Source organism: Oncorhynchus clarkii, chromosome 20 (genome assembly GCF_045791955.1).
Source record: "Oncorhynchus clarkii lewisi isolate Uvic-CL-2024 chromosome 20, UVic_Ocla_1.0, whole genome shotgun sequence".
Taxonomy (NCBI): Eukaryota; Metazoa; Chordata; class Actinopteri; order Salmoniformes; family Salmonidae; genus Oncorhynchus; species Oncorhynchus clarkii.
The window spans coordinates 86,678,939-86,693,307 of record NC_092166.1 but is presented as its reverse complement, the minus strand read 5'-3'; the positions used below and the strand labels follow the sequence as shown (position 1 = coordinate 86,693,307).

General features: G+C 42.8%; 1 protein-coding gene across 1 annotated transcript; it reads left to right on the top strand.

Annotated features, from left to right (window-relative positions):
• The first annotated feature begins 3,091 nt into the window (after positions 1-3,091).
• On the top strand, positions 3,092-13,873 carry LOC139377015 (peptidyl-prolyl cis-trans isomerase A-like). Its single transcript, XM_071120082.1, has 6 exons — positions 3,092-3,378; positions 6,225-6,255; positions 10,124-10,212; positions 10,354-10,450; positions 11,222-11,297; positions 13,100-13,873. The coding sequence occupies exons 1-6, from the start codon at positions 3,217-3,219 to the stop codon at positions 13,233-13,235; spliced, it is 591 nt and encodes a 196-aa protein (XP_070976183.1). The 5' UTR covers positions 3,092-3,216; the 3' UTR covers positions 13,236-13,873.
• Positions 13,874-14,369: the final 496 nt, after the last annotated feature.

Here is a 14,369-nt window from a genome sequence, read left to right as displayed (position 1 = left end):
TTATTTAACCAGGTAGGCTAGTTGAGAACAAGTTCTCATTTACAATTGCGACCTGGCCAAGATAAAGCAAAGCAGTTCGACACATACAACAACACAGAGTTACACATGGGGTAAAACAAACATAAAGTCAATAATACAGTAGAAACAAGTCTATATACGATGTGAGCAAATGAGGTGAGATAAGGGAGGTAAAGGCAAAAAAGGCCATGGTGGCAAAGTAAATACAAAATAGCAAATAAAACACTGGAATGGTAGTTTTGCAGTGGAAGAATGTGCAAAGTAGAGATAGAAATAATGGGGTGCAAAGGAGCAAAATAAATAAATAAATAAAATAAATACAGTAGGGAAAGAGGTAGTTGTTTGGGCTAAATTATAGGTGGGCTATGTACAGGTGCAGTAATCTGTGAGCTGCTCTGACAGTTGGTGCTTAAAGCTAGTGAGGGAGATAAGTGTTTCCAGTTTCAGAGATTTTTGTAGTTCGTTCCAGTCATTGGCAGCAGAGAACTGGAAGGAGAGGCGGCCAAAGAAAGAATTGGTTTTGGGGGTGACCAGAGAGATATACCTGCTGGAGCGCGTGCTACAGGTAGGTGATGCTATGGTGACCAGCGAGCTGAGATAAGGGGGGACTTTACCTAGCAGGGTCTTGTAGATGACATGGAGCCAGTGGGTTTGGCGACGAGTATGAAGCGAGGGCCAGCCAATGAGAGTGTACAGGTCGCAATGGTGGGTAGTATATGGGGCTTTGGTGACAAAACGGATTGCACTGTGATAGACTGCATCCAGTTTGTTGAGTTGGGTATTGGAGGATATTTTGTAAATGACATCGCCGAAGTCGAGGATTGGTAGGATGGTCAGTTTTACAAGGGTATGTTTGGCAGCATGAGTGAAGGATGCTTTGTTGCGAAATAGGAAGCCAATTCTAGATTTAACTTTGGATTGGAGATGTTTGATGTGGGTCTGGAAGGAGAGTTTAGTCTAACCAGACACCTAGGTATCTGTAGTTGTCCACGTATTCTAAGTCAGAGCCGTCCAGAGTAGTGATGTTGGACGGGCGGGCAGGTGCAGGCAGTGATCGGTTGAAGAGCATGCATTTAGTTTCACTTGTATTTAAGAGCAATTGGAGGCCACGGAAGGAGAGTTGTATGGCATTGAAGCTTGCCTGGAGGGTTGTTAACAGTGTCCAAAGAAGGGCCAGAAGTATACAGAATGGTGTCGTCTGCGTAGAGGTGGATCAGAGACTCACCAGCAGCAAGAGCGACATTATTGATGTATACAGAGAAGAGATTCGGTCCAATAATTGAACCCTGTGGCACCCCCATGGAGACTGCCAGAGGTCCGGACAGCAGACCCTCTGATTTTACACACTGGACTCTATCAGAGAAGTAGTTGGTGAACCAGGCGAGGCAATCATTTGAGAAACCAAGGCTGTCGAGTCTGCCGATGAGGATGTGGTGATTGACAGAGTCGAAAGCCAGATCAATGAATACGGCTGCACAGTAATGTTTCTTATCGATGTCGGTTAAGATATCGTTTAGGACCTTGAGCGTGGCCGTTTAAAACATCCTGGTTATTGTAAACATTATTGTAAACATTATTGTAAACATAGCCTAACATTTTAAACTTCATTATGCTTTAGAAATCGGTTATGTTACAGTACAAGAGAGACATATATTATTGGATGTTGATAGAATAACTGATATCAATGTAGCCCTGTCAATTAAATCATGAAATCAATTGCTTAATCTTTTGACAACGCACTGCCACATCCCTAGTTCATTTATTTAATATCTGAATTTGAAACCTCAGCTATATCAATCCCATGGAGATCATTAACTCTGATCCAGTGCCTTACACGTACGTAACACCCTGGACTAGAGCTAAGCGGTACAAAGCTACCATTTGATATTTTTTCATTACACATGAACAGGTTTGATTTAGTAGGCACCCCAAATCTGTAACAACCACTGTGGAAGATACCATTTTCTGTGGAAGATACCATTTTCTATGGAAGATACCATTTTCAGTGGAAGATACCATTTTCTGTGGAAGATTCCATTTTCAAATGGGGGGGAAGAAAAAAAAACAGAGAGGAGGGGCGAACCACGTATTTAGGCTTAAGATCTGCAAGGGAGGCTACGATATAATGATTATCTGTTGGTCCTAGGATATGTTAATATATATGGAAATGAATAGAGAGACCTGTTAATAACAGAAATCTATCCATTTTTTTCCCTGGGAATGTGCATCAGCAACGGTGTATTGATCAGGCTGTTTAATCAGCTTCTCGATAATCCATCAACCTGACAGGTGTGGCCTATCTTATTTATCTTGTGGTACTTTTTACCCCTTTTTCTCCCCTATTTTGTGATATTAGTTACAGTCTTGTCCCATCACTGCAACTCCTGGGGAAGGTCGAGAGCCATGCGTCTTCCGAAACACGAGCCCTCCGTGCACACAATTTGAGAGAAATAAATATTTTGTGCATATGGAACATTTCTGGGATATTTTATTTCAGCTCATGAAACCAGCACTTTACATGTTGCAATTATATTTCTGTTCAGTGTATATCCAAACCACATTGACCTCTTTACTGTATCTATCTATGCATGGGAACACGTCATAAGGTCTAACGCCTAGGTCACAACAACAGGGTTCAGCGCAAAATAGTACACAGCGTTATCTGGATGTGTGCAACAAAAGTTGAATATTCGCATTATCAAATGTTATTTGTCACATACACATGGTTATCAGATGTAATTGCGAGTGTAGCGAAACGCTTGTGCATCTAGTTCCATTGGTGTCTCGAGCCGAACTGCGCATGTGCAGGCAGTCAAATCAAAAGGCACTCCATCAATATAAAGTTGTTTTTGACGAAAATAAAAAACGTGTCAGTTTGTCACTTTCACGAGGTTGGAGTAATAACATGTTCAACTATTTAAGACATTGGCTCGAATCGAGGTTGTGCCTTTAGGTTTCGAGAAAATGAACAACTAAGGAATAATGTTTCACTTCTCAAACCCAGGTCTTCCCATTCTGTTTCTAACGCGTCCCGGGAACTCTCGCGATGTTGCGCGTCCGGGTTTCACAAACCGTATATATTCTTCCGAGATCTTAGGGAAGACCTTCCTCCTTGCGGTCACAGCGGCATATGTAACCACTTAACGTGGTACTTCACACCATCTCAAGTCCATTTTATGTTCACACCCAGCCTTAAAAATGCTACTTGCCGCTTTACCGAGTAGGGTCAAGCTCATTTCAGGACGTTCGTTGGCGTTTACCGCCGCTCGGATGTGTTCTGCTGGCCCAGCAGCCGCCAACCCGGTCGTCTACTTTGACATTGCAGCTGACAACCAGCCCGTCGGAAGAGTAACCTTCGAGGTGAGTTCAGGAGTCTTTACTAAGAACTTGATCCGATGGTTTACGTAACTGGGCTATTAAGTAGTTCATTTGTTTTGGGCCTCGGCCTTTGAGATGACGAGTATGCGTCTGATAATGCATCAGATGCGACTGGAAACCGACGTGAAGAACTCATTTGGACCTAAATTACAGCCCAACTAGTTAGTATGCCAGCCCTGTAGAACTGGGCCTACAGTACAAACTAGCTACTAGTCTGATTTAATACGCAATTATTTGGTTAATATGCAGCCTGAAACGGATGCCTGTAAAATCTTGTAAATATTCCTCATGTCCACCAGATGCATCAAACTCTTTGTGTTCCGGCGGAAGTCAAATGGAGCCGCATGTGTTCAATATGTTCATCTCCTGAGTTGTTTTACTGTGTGGTAGTACAGACTATAACTAACCAGCATTTAACAAGGGGAATGAAAAGCGAAGCCCGTGTGTCAAATGCGGGCTAGACATTAAGCTAAACTAAACGTATAATATGCATCTGGTGGACATCGGAATTTAAACGCCAGAACGTTTAACAAAATTACATTTAAACTTATCCTTCAGTTGTTCCAGATTTTAAACAAAATAAAGTATTGTTTACCAGACTTTTTAGTAGGTATATGGTTCACTTGGGCATCATGTCCACCAGATGCATATTATTTATATATATATCACACACACACACACACACAGTGCCTTCAGAAAGTATTCAGACCCCTTGACTTTTTCCACATGTTGATGTTATAGCCTTACTCTAAAATTGAGGACTTTTTTATTTATTTAATCAATCTACCCACCATACCCCATAATGATAACAATGGAACATACCCCCATAATGATAACAATGGAACATACCCCCATAATGATAACAATGGAACATACCCCCATAATGATAACAATGGAACATACCCCCATAATGATAACAATGGAACATACCCCCATAATGATAACAATGGAACATACCCCCATAATGATAACAATGGAACATACCCCCATAATGATAACAATGGAACATACCCCCATAATGATAACAATGGAACATACCCCCATAATGATAACAATGGAACATACCCCCATAATGATAACAATGGGGTTTCCATTGATCCTCCTTGAGATGTTTCTTTAATTTTCTTGGAGTCCACCTGTAGTCAATTGAATTGATTGGACGTGATTTGGAAAGGCACACAACTGTCTATATAAGGTCCTACAGTTGACAGTGCATGTCAGAGCAAAGACCAAGCCATGAGGTTGAAGAAATTGTCCGTTGAGCGCCCGAGACAGGATTATTTAGAGGCGCCGATCTGGGGAAGGGTACCAAAACACTTAGGCAGCATTGAAGGTCCCCAAGAACACAGTGGCCTCCATCATTCTTAAATGGAAGAAGTTTAGAACCACCAAGACTCTTCCTTGAGCTGGCTGCCCAGCCAAACTGAGCAATCGGGGGAGAAGGGCCTTGGTCAGGGAGGTGACCAAGAACCTGATGGTCACTCTGACAGAGCTCCAGAGTTCCTCTGTGTAGATGGGAGAATCTTCCAGAAGGACAACCATCTCTGCAGCACTCCACCAATTAGGCCTTTATGGTAGAGTGGTCAGACGAAAGCCACTCCTCAGTAAAAGGCACACAACAGCCCACTTGGAGTTTGCCAAAAGACACCTAAAGACTCTCAGATCATGAGAAACACAATTCTCTGATCTGATGAAACCAAGATTGAACTCTTTGGCCTGAATGCCAAGCGTCACGTCTGGAGGAAACTTGACACCATCCCTACGGTGAAGCATGGTGGAGGCAGCATCATGTTGTGGCAATGTTTTTCAGGGACTGGGAGACTGGTCAGGATCAAAGCAAATATGAACGGAGCAAAGTACATAGAGATCCTTGATGAAAACCTGCTACAGAGTGCTCAGGACCTCAGACTGGGGGTGAAGGTTCACCTTCCAACGTTACAAAGACCCTAAGCAGAGAACGGAAAATAGCTGTGCAGCAACGCTCCCCATCCAACCTGACAGAGCTTGAGAGGATCTGCAGAGAAGAATGGGAGAAACTCCCCAAATACAGGTGTGCCAAGATTGTACCATCATACCCAAGAAGACTTGAGGCTCTAATCGCTGCCAAAGGTGCTTCAACAAAGTACTGAGTAAAGGGTCTGAATACTTATGTAATAATAATGTAATAATTCTGTTTAATTTTTAATAAATTATCAAAAATGTATGTGCGTGCGCTCCCAGTGCAAGAGGCGACACCCTGGTTCGAATCCAGGCTGTATCACATCCGCCCATGATTGGGAGTCTCATAGGGCGGCGCACAATTGGCCCAGCGTCGTCCGGAGTAGGCAGTCATTGTAAATAAGCATTTGTTCTTAACTGACTTACCTTAAAGTTAAATAAAATAAGTTAAATAAAATACATAAGGGGGAGGGGAAACAATTTCAATACATTTTAGAATAAGGCTGTAAGGTAACATTGTGGAAAAAGTCAAGGGGTCTGAATATTTTCCCGAAGGCACTGATTTTGTTCTTCATCCTCTCATTGCTTGCTTCTGTTAGCTATTGACGAGAGAACTGCATATCCAACCACCTACCGGCTCTCTAGAAAGTTTGGTAAACAATACTTTCCTAACCCTAACATTTCAAGCAGCAAAAGGACAACTGGTAGTGTTTCCTTTTTAAATGTAATTGTATTCAACATTCTGGCTTGTAATTTACGTGATTTTTGATGGGAATTAGTTTCAGGCTTTATATAGCAATGAATTGTGTATTACAGCATGATTTAATCAGATTAGCTAGCTGCATGCAACTGACTGTCTCATAACGTATGCTGTTTTTTTAATTTTGCAGCTGAATGCAGATGTTGTGCCCAAAACAGCAGGTAAGGGGGAGAACAACTATTCATGATTCAGTCCTATTTAATCAAATCAAACTCTATTGGTCGCATACATCATCTTTTATCACAGGTGCGGTGAAATGCTTATTAGGTGGTGGGCTGTACTAGGCCATGTGTTTTTACTTTTAGAGATGATCGATCTCTGTCGGGAGGAGCTGGTTTTATTTTTTTTATTTTTTTTTTACATATTGTGTATATTTATTTCTGAACGCATTTCAATTTGTTGCCAATGTCAATTATGTATATTTTTTAAATAAATACTTGTATGTTCTCTAGCTGGACAGACAAACAGGCTCCTAAGTGGTGCAGCAGTCTAAGGCACTGCATTTCAGTGCAAGAGGTGTCACTACAGTCCCTGGTTCGAAACCAGGTTGTATCACAACCGGCCATGATTGGGAGTCCCATATGGCGGCGTACAATTGGACCAGCGTCGACCGGGGTAGGCAGTAGCATTGTGTTGTGTGACACAACTGCACATTTTAGTGGCCTTTTGTCCCCAGCACAAGGTGCACTTGTGTAATGATCATGCTTTCTAATCAACTTTTTGATATGCCACACCTGTCAGGTGGATGGATTCTCTTGGTGAAGGAGAAATGCTCCCTAACAGGGATGTACAACATTTGAGAGAGAAAAGCTTTTTGTTTGTGGAAAATTTCTGGTATCTTTAGTTTCAGCTCATGAAACATGGGACCAACACTTTACATGTTGTGTTTTATATTAGTTAGATTTAGTAGGTTAGAGTATATTTAAATACTGCCTGAGACACCGTTGCTACTTGCCACCGTACTCAAATGGTGACACACTTGGTCTTTGTTCGTATGTACAGTGCCTTCAGAAAGTATTCAAACTCCTTGACTTTTTCCACATTTTGTTACCTTACAGCCTTATTCTCAAATGTATTACATTTGCTGCCAAAGGTGCTTCAAAGTACTGAGTAAAGGGTCTGAATACTTGTGTAAAATGTGAGATTTCAATTTATTTGTACTAGAATAGCAAAAATATCCCAAAAACTGTTTTTGCTTTGTCATTATGGGTTATTGTGTGTAGATTGAAGAGGGAGGAAAACTGTATTACATTTGTCAATAAGGCTGTAACGTAACAAAATGTGGAAATAGTCAAGGAGTCTGAATACTTTCCGAATGCACTGTGTGTGTGTATAATCATGCCAAATCCTAATTTCAACTATTTGAATTCACTGACAGAGGAGTGAGAGCTAATGAAACACACATTGACATTTACAGTAGCTGGCTCGTCTAACCTGGCACATTGGCTAGCTGACAAATTGACATTTACAGTAGCTGGCTAGTCTAACCTGGCACATTGGCTAGCTGACAAATTGACATTTACAGTAGCTGGCTAGTCTAACCTGGCACATTGGCTAGCTGACAAATTGACATTTACAGTAGCTGGCTCGTCTAACCTGACACATTGGCTAGCTGATAAATTGTCTAAATGCTCCACAGAGCTACCTCTTCATATGCTCAAGACAAGTTGTAATGCCTGCTCCATATTTCAAGTCTACTCAAACAGATATGTATCTAATTTCAGTCTTGGAGCTAGCTAGCTATATCTGATCCCCTTCAGTCTGGGAGCTAGCTAGCTATATCTGATCCTCTTCAGTCTGGGAGCTAGCTAGCTATATCTGATCCTCTTCAGTCTGGGAGCTAGCTAGCTATATCTGATCCCCTTCAGTCTGGGAGCTAGCTAGCTATATCTGATCCTCTTCAGTCTGGGAGCTAGCTAGCTATATCTGATCCTCTTCAGTCTGGGAGCTAGCTAGCTATATCTGATCCCCTTCAGTCTGGGAGCTAGCTAGCTATATCTGATCCTCTTCAGTCTGGGAGCTAGCTAGCTATACCTGATCCTCTTCAGTCTGGGAGCTAGCTAGCTATACCTGATCCTCTTCAGTCTGGGAGCTAGCTAGCTATATCTGATCCTCTTCAGTCTGGGAGCTAGCTAGCTATATCTGATCCCCTTCAGTCTGGGAGCTAGCTAGCTATACCTAATCCTCTTCAGTCTGGGAGCTAGCTAGCTATATCTGATCCCCTTCAGTCTGGGCGCTAGCTAGCTATATCTGATCCCCTTCAGTCTGGGAGCTAGCTAGCTATACCTGATCCTCTTCAGTCTGAGAGCTAGCTAGCTATACCTGATCCTCTTCAGTCTGGGAGCTAGCTAGCTATATCTGATCCCCTTCAGTCTGGGCGCTAGCTAGCTATACCTGATCCTCTTCAGTCTGGGAGCTAGCTAGCTATATCTGATCCCCTTCAGTCTGGGCGCTAGCTAGCTATATCTGATCCCCTTCAGTCTGGGAGCTAGCTAGCTATACCTGATCCTCTTCAGTCTGAGAGCTAGCTAGCTATACCTGATCCTCTTCAGTCTGGGAGCTAGCTAGCTATATCTGATCCCCTTCAGTCTGGGAGCTAGCTAGCTATATCTGATCCCCTTCAGTCTGGGCGCTAGCTAGCTATATCTGATCCTCTTCAGTCTGGGCGCTAGCTAGCTATATCTGATCCTCTTCAGTCTGGGAGCTAGCTAGCTATACCTGATCCTCTTCAGTCTGAGAGCTAGCTAGCTATACCTGATCCTCTTCAGTCTGGGAGCTAGCTAGCTATATCTGATCCCCTTCAGTCTGGGAGCTAGCTAGCTATATCTGATCCTCTTCAGTCTGGGAGCTAGCTAGCTATATCTGATCCTCTTCAGTCTGGGAGCTAGCTAGCTATATCTGATCCTCTTCAGTCTTGGAGCTAGCTATACCCGATCCTCTTCAGTCTTGGAGCTAGCTAGCTATACCTGATCCTCTTCAGTCTGGGAGCTAGCTAGCTATATCTGATCCTCTTCAGTCTGGGAGCTAGCTAGCTATATCTGATCCCCTTCAGTCTGGGCGCTAGCTAGCTATATCTGATCCTCTTCAGTCTGGGAGCTAGCTAGCTATACCTGATCCTCTTCAGTCTTGGAGCTAGCTAGCTATACCTGATCCTCTTCAGTCTGGGCGCTAGCTAGCTATATCTGATCCTCTTCAGTCTGGGAGCTAGCTAGCTATATCTGATCCTCTTCAGTCTGGGAGCTAGCTAGCTATATCTGATCCTCTTCAGTCTGGGAGCTAGCTAGCTATATCTGATCCTCTTCAGTCTGGGAGCTAGCTAGCTATACCTGATCCTCTAGCGTAATCAGACAGCAGGTTCACATTTTCACAAGAGGCTGTGTTTACATTGTAGATAGAAGCAGGTCATTGGTTGCCTTCATCACACCGGGTATGTACAGGAGTTTTGATTGGTTCCAAGTTTAGTAGTTTGGCAATTTTGCCTGAGCAGCCGAGTGTTGAAATATACTTTTCATGAGAAAATGTGCAAGAGTTGAAGTTGCTAAGTGTGACTGTTTTATATACAACAATCTGCTCCTCCCTCGACAGGGATCGATCAACTTCAGTTTAATGCTTCACCACCTATGTTTCTAGCTCCAATAGTGCATTAATTTCTAACAATACACACATAATCCAAATGTTGTTTTTTAAAAGAAGAAATTAGAACCTATCAAAATGAGCAATGTCCGAGTCCAGAGAGTTTGTGTGTGTGTGTGTGTGTGTAATTCATACTTTGAATAAGAGTTATTGTATTCGTACATCCTGTTGTTCGTGTTGTAACCCTATTAACTAGGGCTCTCCCACCGTGTTCCCGGAGAGCTACCGTCCTGTAGGGTTCCACTGCAACCTCAGGTGACTCTAATAATTAGCTGCTTGATAAACTGACATCAGGTTAGTTTACAACTGGGGGCTAGAGCGAAAAACCTACAGGACGATGTCTCTCCTGGAACAGGGTTGGAGAGCCCTGGCTAAACCATTATTTCTCCCTCTCAGAGAATTTCAGAGCACTGTGCACAGGAGAACATGGTTTTGGCTACAAGGGATCCATCTTCCACCGGATCATCCCACAGTTCATGTGCCAGGTAGGTCAAGTAATGTTTTAGTTTGAGAACCCCTAATGATCACCTATACCTTTCTTTATTAATATTGTGGTAACTCATTGTATCTTTGCCCCAAACACATGTAAGCCTTTCTCTGACCCCTCTAAATGTGTGACTCTGTAGGGGGGAGACTTCACTAATCACAATGGAACCGGAGGGAAATCTATCTACGGACCCAAATTCAAAGATGAGAACTTCGAACTGAAGCACACGGGACCTGGTAAGTGATTCACCCTTTCTGTTTTGTCTGGGTTCAAGTTGACCTGATCTTGCCTGAGTGTCAGTCTGTTTGTGCTATTATGCCAACTCCCAATCGCTCGTTATCATGTGAAAGAAATGGCTTGCCGACGACTGACTGCAATGGAATTGACAAGTGATCGATTGACATGCTAGATTAAAATGATCTGGGAACATTCTAGATTAAAATGATCTGGGAACATTCTAGATTAAAATGATCTGGGAACATTCTAGATTAAAATGATCTGGGAACATTCTAGATTGAAATGATCTGGGAACATTCTAGATTGAAATGATCTGGGAACATTCTAGATTAAAATGATCTGGGAACATTCTAGATTGAAATGATCTGGCAACATTCTAGATTTCAAATGTATTTCCAGAATACTGTAGCCTACCTTTTTGGGTTATTTTTTAATGAGTCCCCTTCGTACCACTAGATGGCAGCATTGCATTGCGGATGTTTCAACGAGAGCCTTACTGCATAACCAACTTATTGTGGTTGAGGACGATTACCTATTTCGGTTAACACAGCCATAAAGAATCAATTGACCAAATCTAGCTGTTTCTGATTCTGAGTAATTAGGCCTCTTGATATTTCAGATCACTAACTAGATATCAAGGATGTTGTCATACGAACTGAAACTCGGCTTGTCTTGACAAGTGTTTGTGTACAGTACCTCAAGCTAACTTGACAGGCATCACTTAGGGTCTAGTTACATAATGTAATGTGGTGTTTCGTTTTTCCATTTAGGCATTCTGTCAATGGCCAACGCTGGGCCCAACACCAACGGCTCTCAGTTCTTCATCTGCACCGACAAGACAGAGTGGTACGGACAGAGAAACAGACCAGGGCCTGCTGTGTTGATAGTGTCTGAGAATGCACTGTATATCTGCAGTCCTACTAAAAGTATTCAGACACCTTTACTTTTTCCACATGTTCTTACGTTACAGCCTTATTCTAAAATAGATTGTTTTAAAGATCCTCAGCAATCTACACACAATACGCATAAACAGTTTTTTTGTTGTTGAAATTTTAGCAAATGTATTTAAAATAAGCAAATACCTTATTTACATAAGTATTCAGACCCTTTGCTACGAGACTTTAAAAACTCAGGTGCATCCTGTTTTCATCCTGATCATCCTTGAGATGTTTCTACAACTTGATTGGAGTCCCCCTGTGGTAAATTCAATTGATTGGACGTGATTTGGAAAGGCACAAACCTGTCTATATAAAGGTCTCACAGTTGACGGTGCATGTCAGAGCAGAAACCAGGCCATGAGGTCAAAGGAATTGTCCGTAGAGCTCAGAGATAGGATTGTGTCGGGGCACAAATCTGGGGAAGGGTACTAAAACATTTAGGCAGCATTTAAGGTCCCCAAGAACACAGTGGCCTCCATCATTCTTAAATGGAAGAAGTTTGGAACCACCAAGACTCTTCCTAGAGCTGGCCGCCCAGCCAAACTGAGCAATCGGAGGAGAAGGGCCTTGGTCAGGAAGGTGACCAAGAACCCGATGGTCACTCTGACAGAGCTCTAGAATTCCTCTGTGGAGATGGGAGAACCTTCCAGAAGGACAACCATCTCTGCAGCAGTCCACCAGTTAGGCCATTATGGTAGAGTGGCCAGGCGGAAGTCACTCCTCAGTAAAAGGCACATGACAGCCCGCTTGGAGTTTTCCTAAAGACTCTCAGACCATGAGAAACAATATTCTCTGGTCTGATGAAACAAAGATTGAACTCTTTGGCCTAAATGCCAAGTGTCATGCCTGGAGGAAATCTGGCACCATCCCTACGGTGAAGCATGGTGGTGGCAGCATCATGCTGTGGGGATGTTTTTCAGCGGCAGGGACTGGGAGACTAGTCAGGATCGAGGGGAAAGATTAACGGAGCAAATTACAGAGATCCTTGATGAAAACCTGCTCAGGACCTCAGACTGGAGTGAAGGTTCACCTTCCAACAGGACAACGACCCTAAGCACACAGCCTAGACAATGCAGGTGTGTGTCTTCAGGACAAGTCTCAATGTCCTTGAGTGGTCCAGCCAGAGCCCGAACTTGAACCCGATCGAACATCTCTGGAGAGACCTGAAATTAGCTGTGCAGCAACGCTCCCCCATCCAACCTGACAGAGCTTGAGAGGATTTGAAGAGAAGAATGGGAGAAACCCCCCAAATACAGGTGTGCCAAGCTTGTAGCGTCATACCCAAGAAGACCCGAGGCTGTAATCGCTGCCAAAGGTGCTTCAACAAAGTACTGAGTAAAGGGTCTGAATACTTTTGTAAATGCATATTTCAGTTTTTATTTGTAATAAATTAGCAAGAAATGTGAATATTTTTGCTTTGTCATTATGGGGTATTGTGTGTAGATTGAGGGGGGGTGAAGAAGACTTAATCCATTTGAGGCTGTAACTTAACAATCATGAAAGTCAAGGGGTCTGAATACTTTCCAGAGGCACTGTAGGATCAGTTTATATCATAAAGAATAATATTGTGTGGGCAGGGAGGACCTGATCCTAGATCAGGACTACGCTGAGACGCTGTCTACATGCAGATTGTAGACTGTCCCCAGTCAATTATTATTTTCTTTCTCCATCCAGGGGAAAGTTAATAAACCTCTTCCTCTTCTCTCTCAGGCTGGATGGGAAACATGTTGTGTTTGGCAGCGTGACCCAGGGACTGGATGTGATCAGGAAAGTGGAGATGTTCGGATCTCGTTCGGGGCGTACCTCCAAGAGTATCACCATCGCGGACTGTGGAGAGCTTAAGTAGTCTGAGAGTCCCAAATTGTACCCTATTCCCTATATAGTGCACGGCATTGGGGAAATGAGGCACGCCCACGAAGCGGACATGATGGTTTCTAATAGCCTGGTGTGATTATAATTTTTTACATTTAATTTGTATTATTGTTGGACATAAAAGACCTAAAAAACACGAGGAAATGAGTTCCAAGTTATTTTAATTTTAGAAATCTGTTCCCAAGTATAATAGAGATGTGATTGTATACAAATGTAAACGAGGTTTGAAATAAGTTTAGATCTTCCTCTTTAAACACAGTGACAATAGCGTGTTTAGTTTTTTTTTTCCAGGATATTGTGTCAAACACTGTTTTTAGGGGGAAAGTTATTCTGTGATTTTATATTTTTTTTTATAAATTATTTCTACCACTGGCCCTGTGTTCACTCATCCAATGTGAAAGTTTCCAAGAAACAAGTTGTCTGTGCGTAAGCATCAGTGGACCGGCACTAACGTCGGAGATGTTTTAATTTCCTCTTTATTGAGAAACGGCTTGGCTCTGAATGTGCTTTTTTTCTGTTGTATTTCTCTGTCTTCCATTCCACCACGGATCCTGTTAAGTCAGGAAGAACCGTTTTGGGCTGGGTTTGACTAATGCAAGTAGGAGGAGAAGATTCCGTTTCTTATCGGGCTGATGTCTGAATGGAATTATCTTTTGTTACTTTTGGAGTGGTGCCATGATGTGCCAGGTGGAGATTATAACAGAACGTGGCCAAGATGTTCAAATGTTCCTAAATGATCTGCAGGGTCAAATAATAATAATAATCACAGTGGTTGTAGAGAGTGCAACAGGTCAGCACCTCAGGAGTAAATGTCAGTTGGCTTTTCATAGCCTATCATTCAGTGTATCTCTACCATTCCTGCTGTCTCTAGAGAGTTGAAAACAGCAGGTCTGGGACAGGTAGCACGTCCGGTGAACAGGTCAGGGTTCCATACCCGCAGGCAGAACAGTTGAAACAGGAGCAGTAGCACGACCAGGTGGACTGGGAACAGCAAGTAGTCGTCATACCAGGTAGTCCTGAGGCATGGTCCTCTGAGAGGAGAGAGAGAGTTGCAAAGTCTTATATGGACCTGTGTACATTCAGTCTGAATACAAACTTCTGAGAAGTA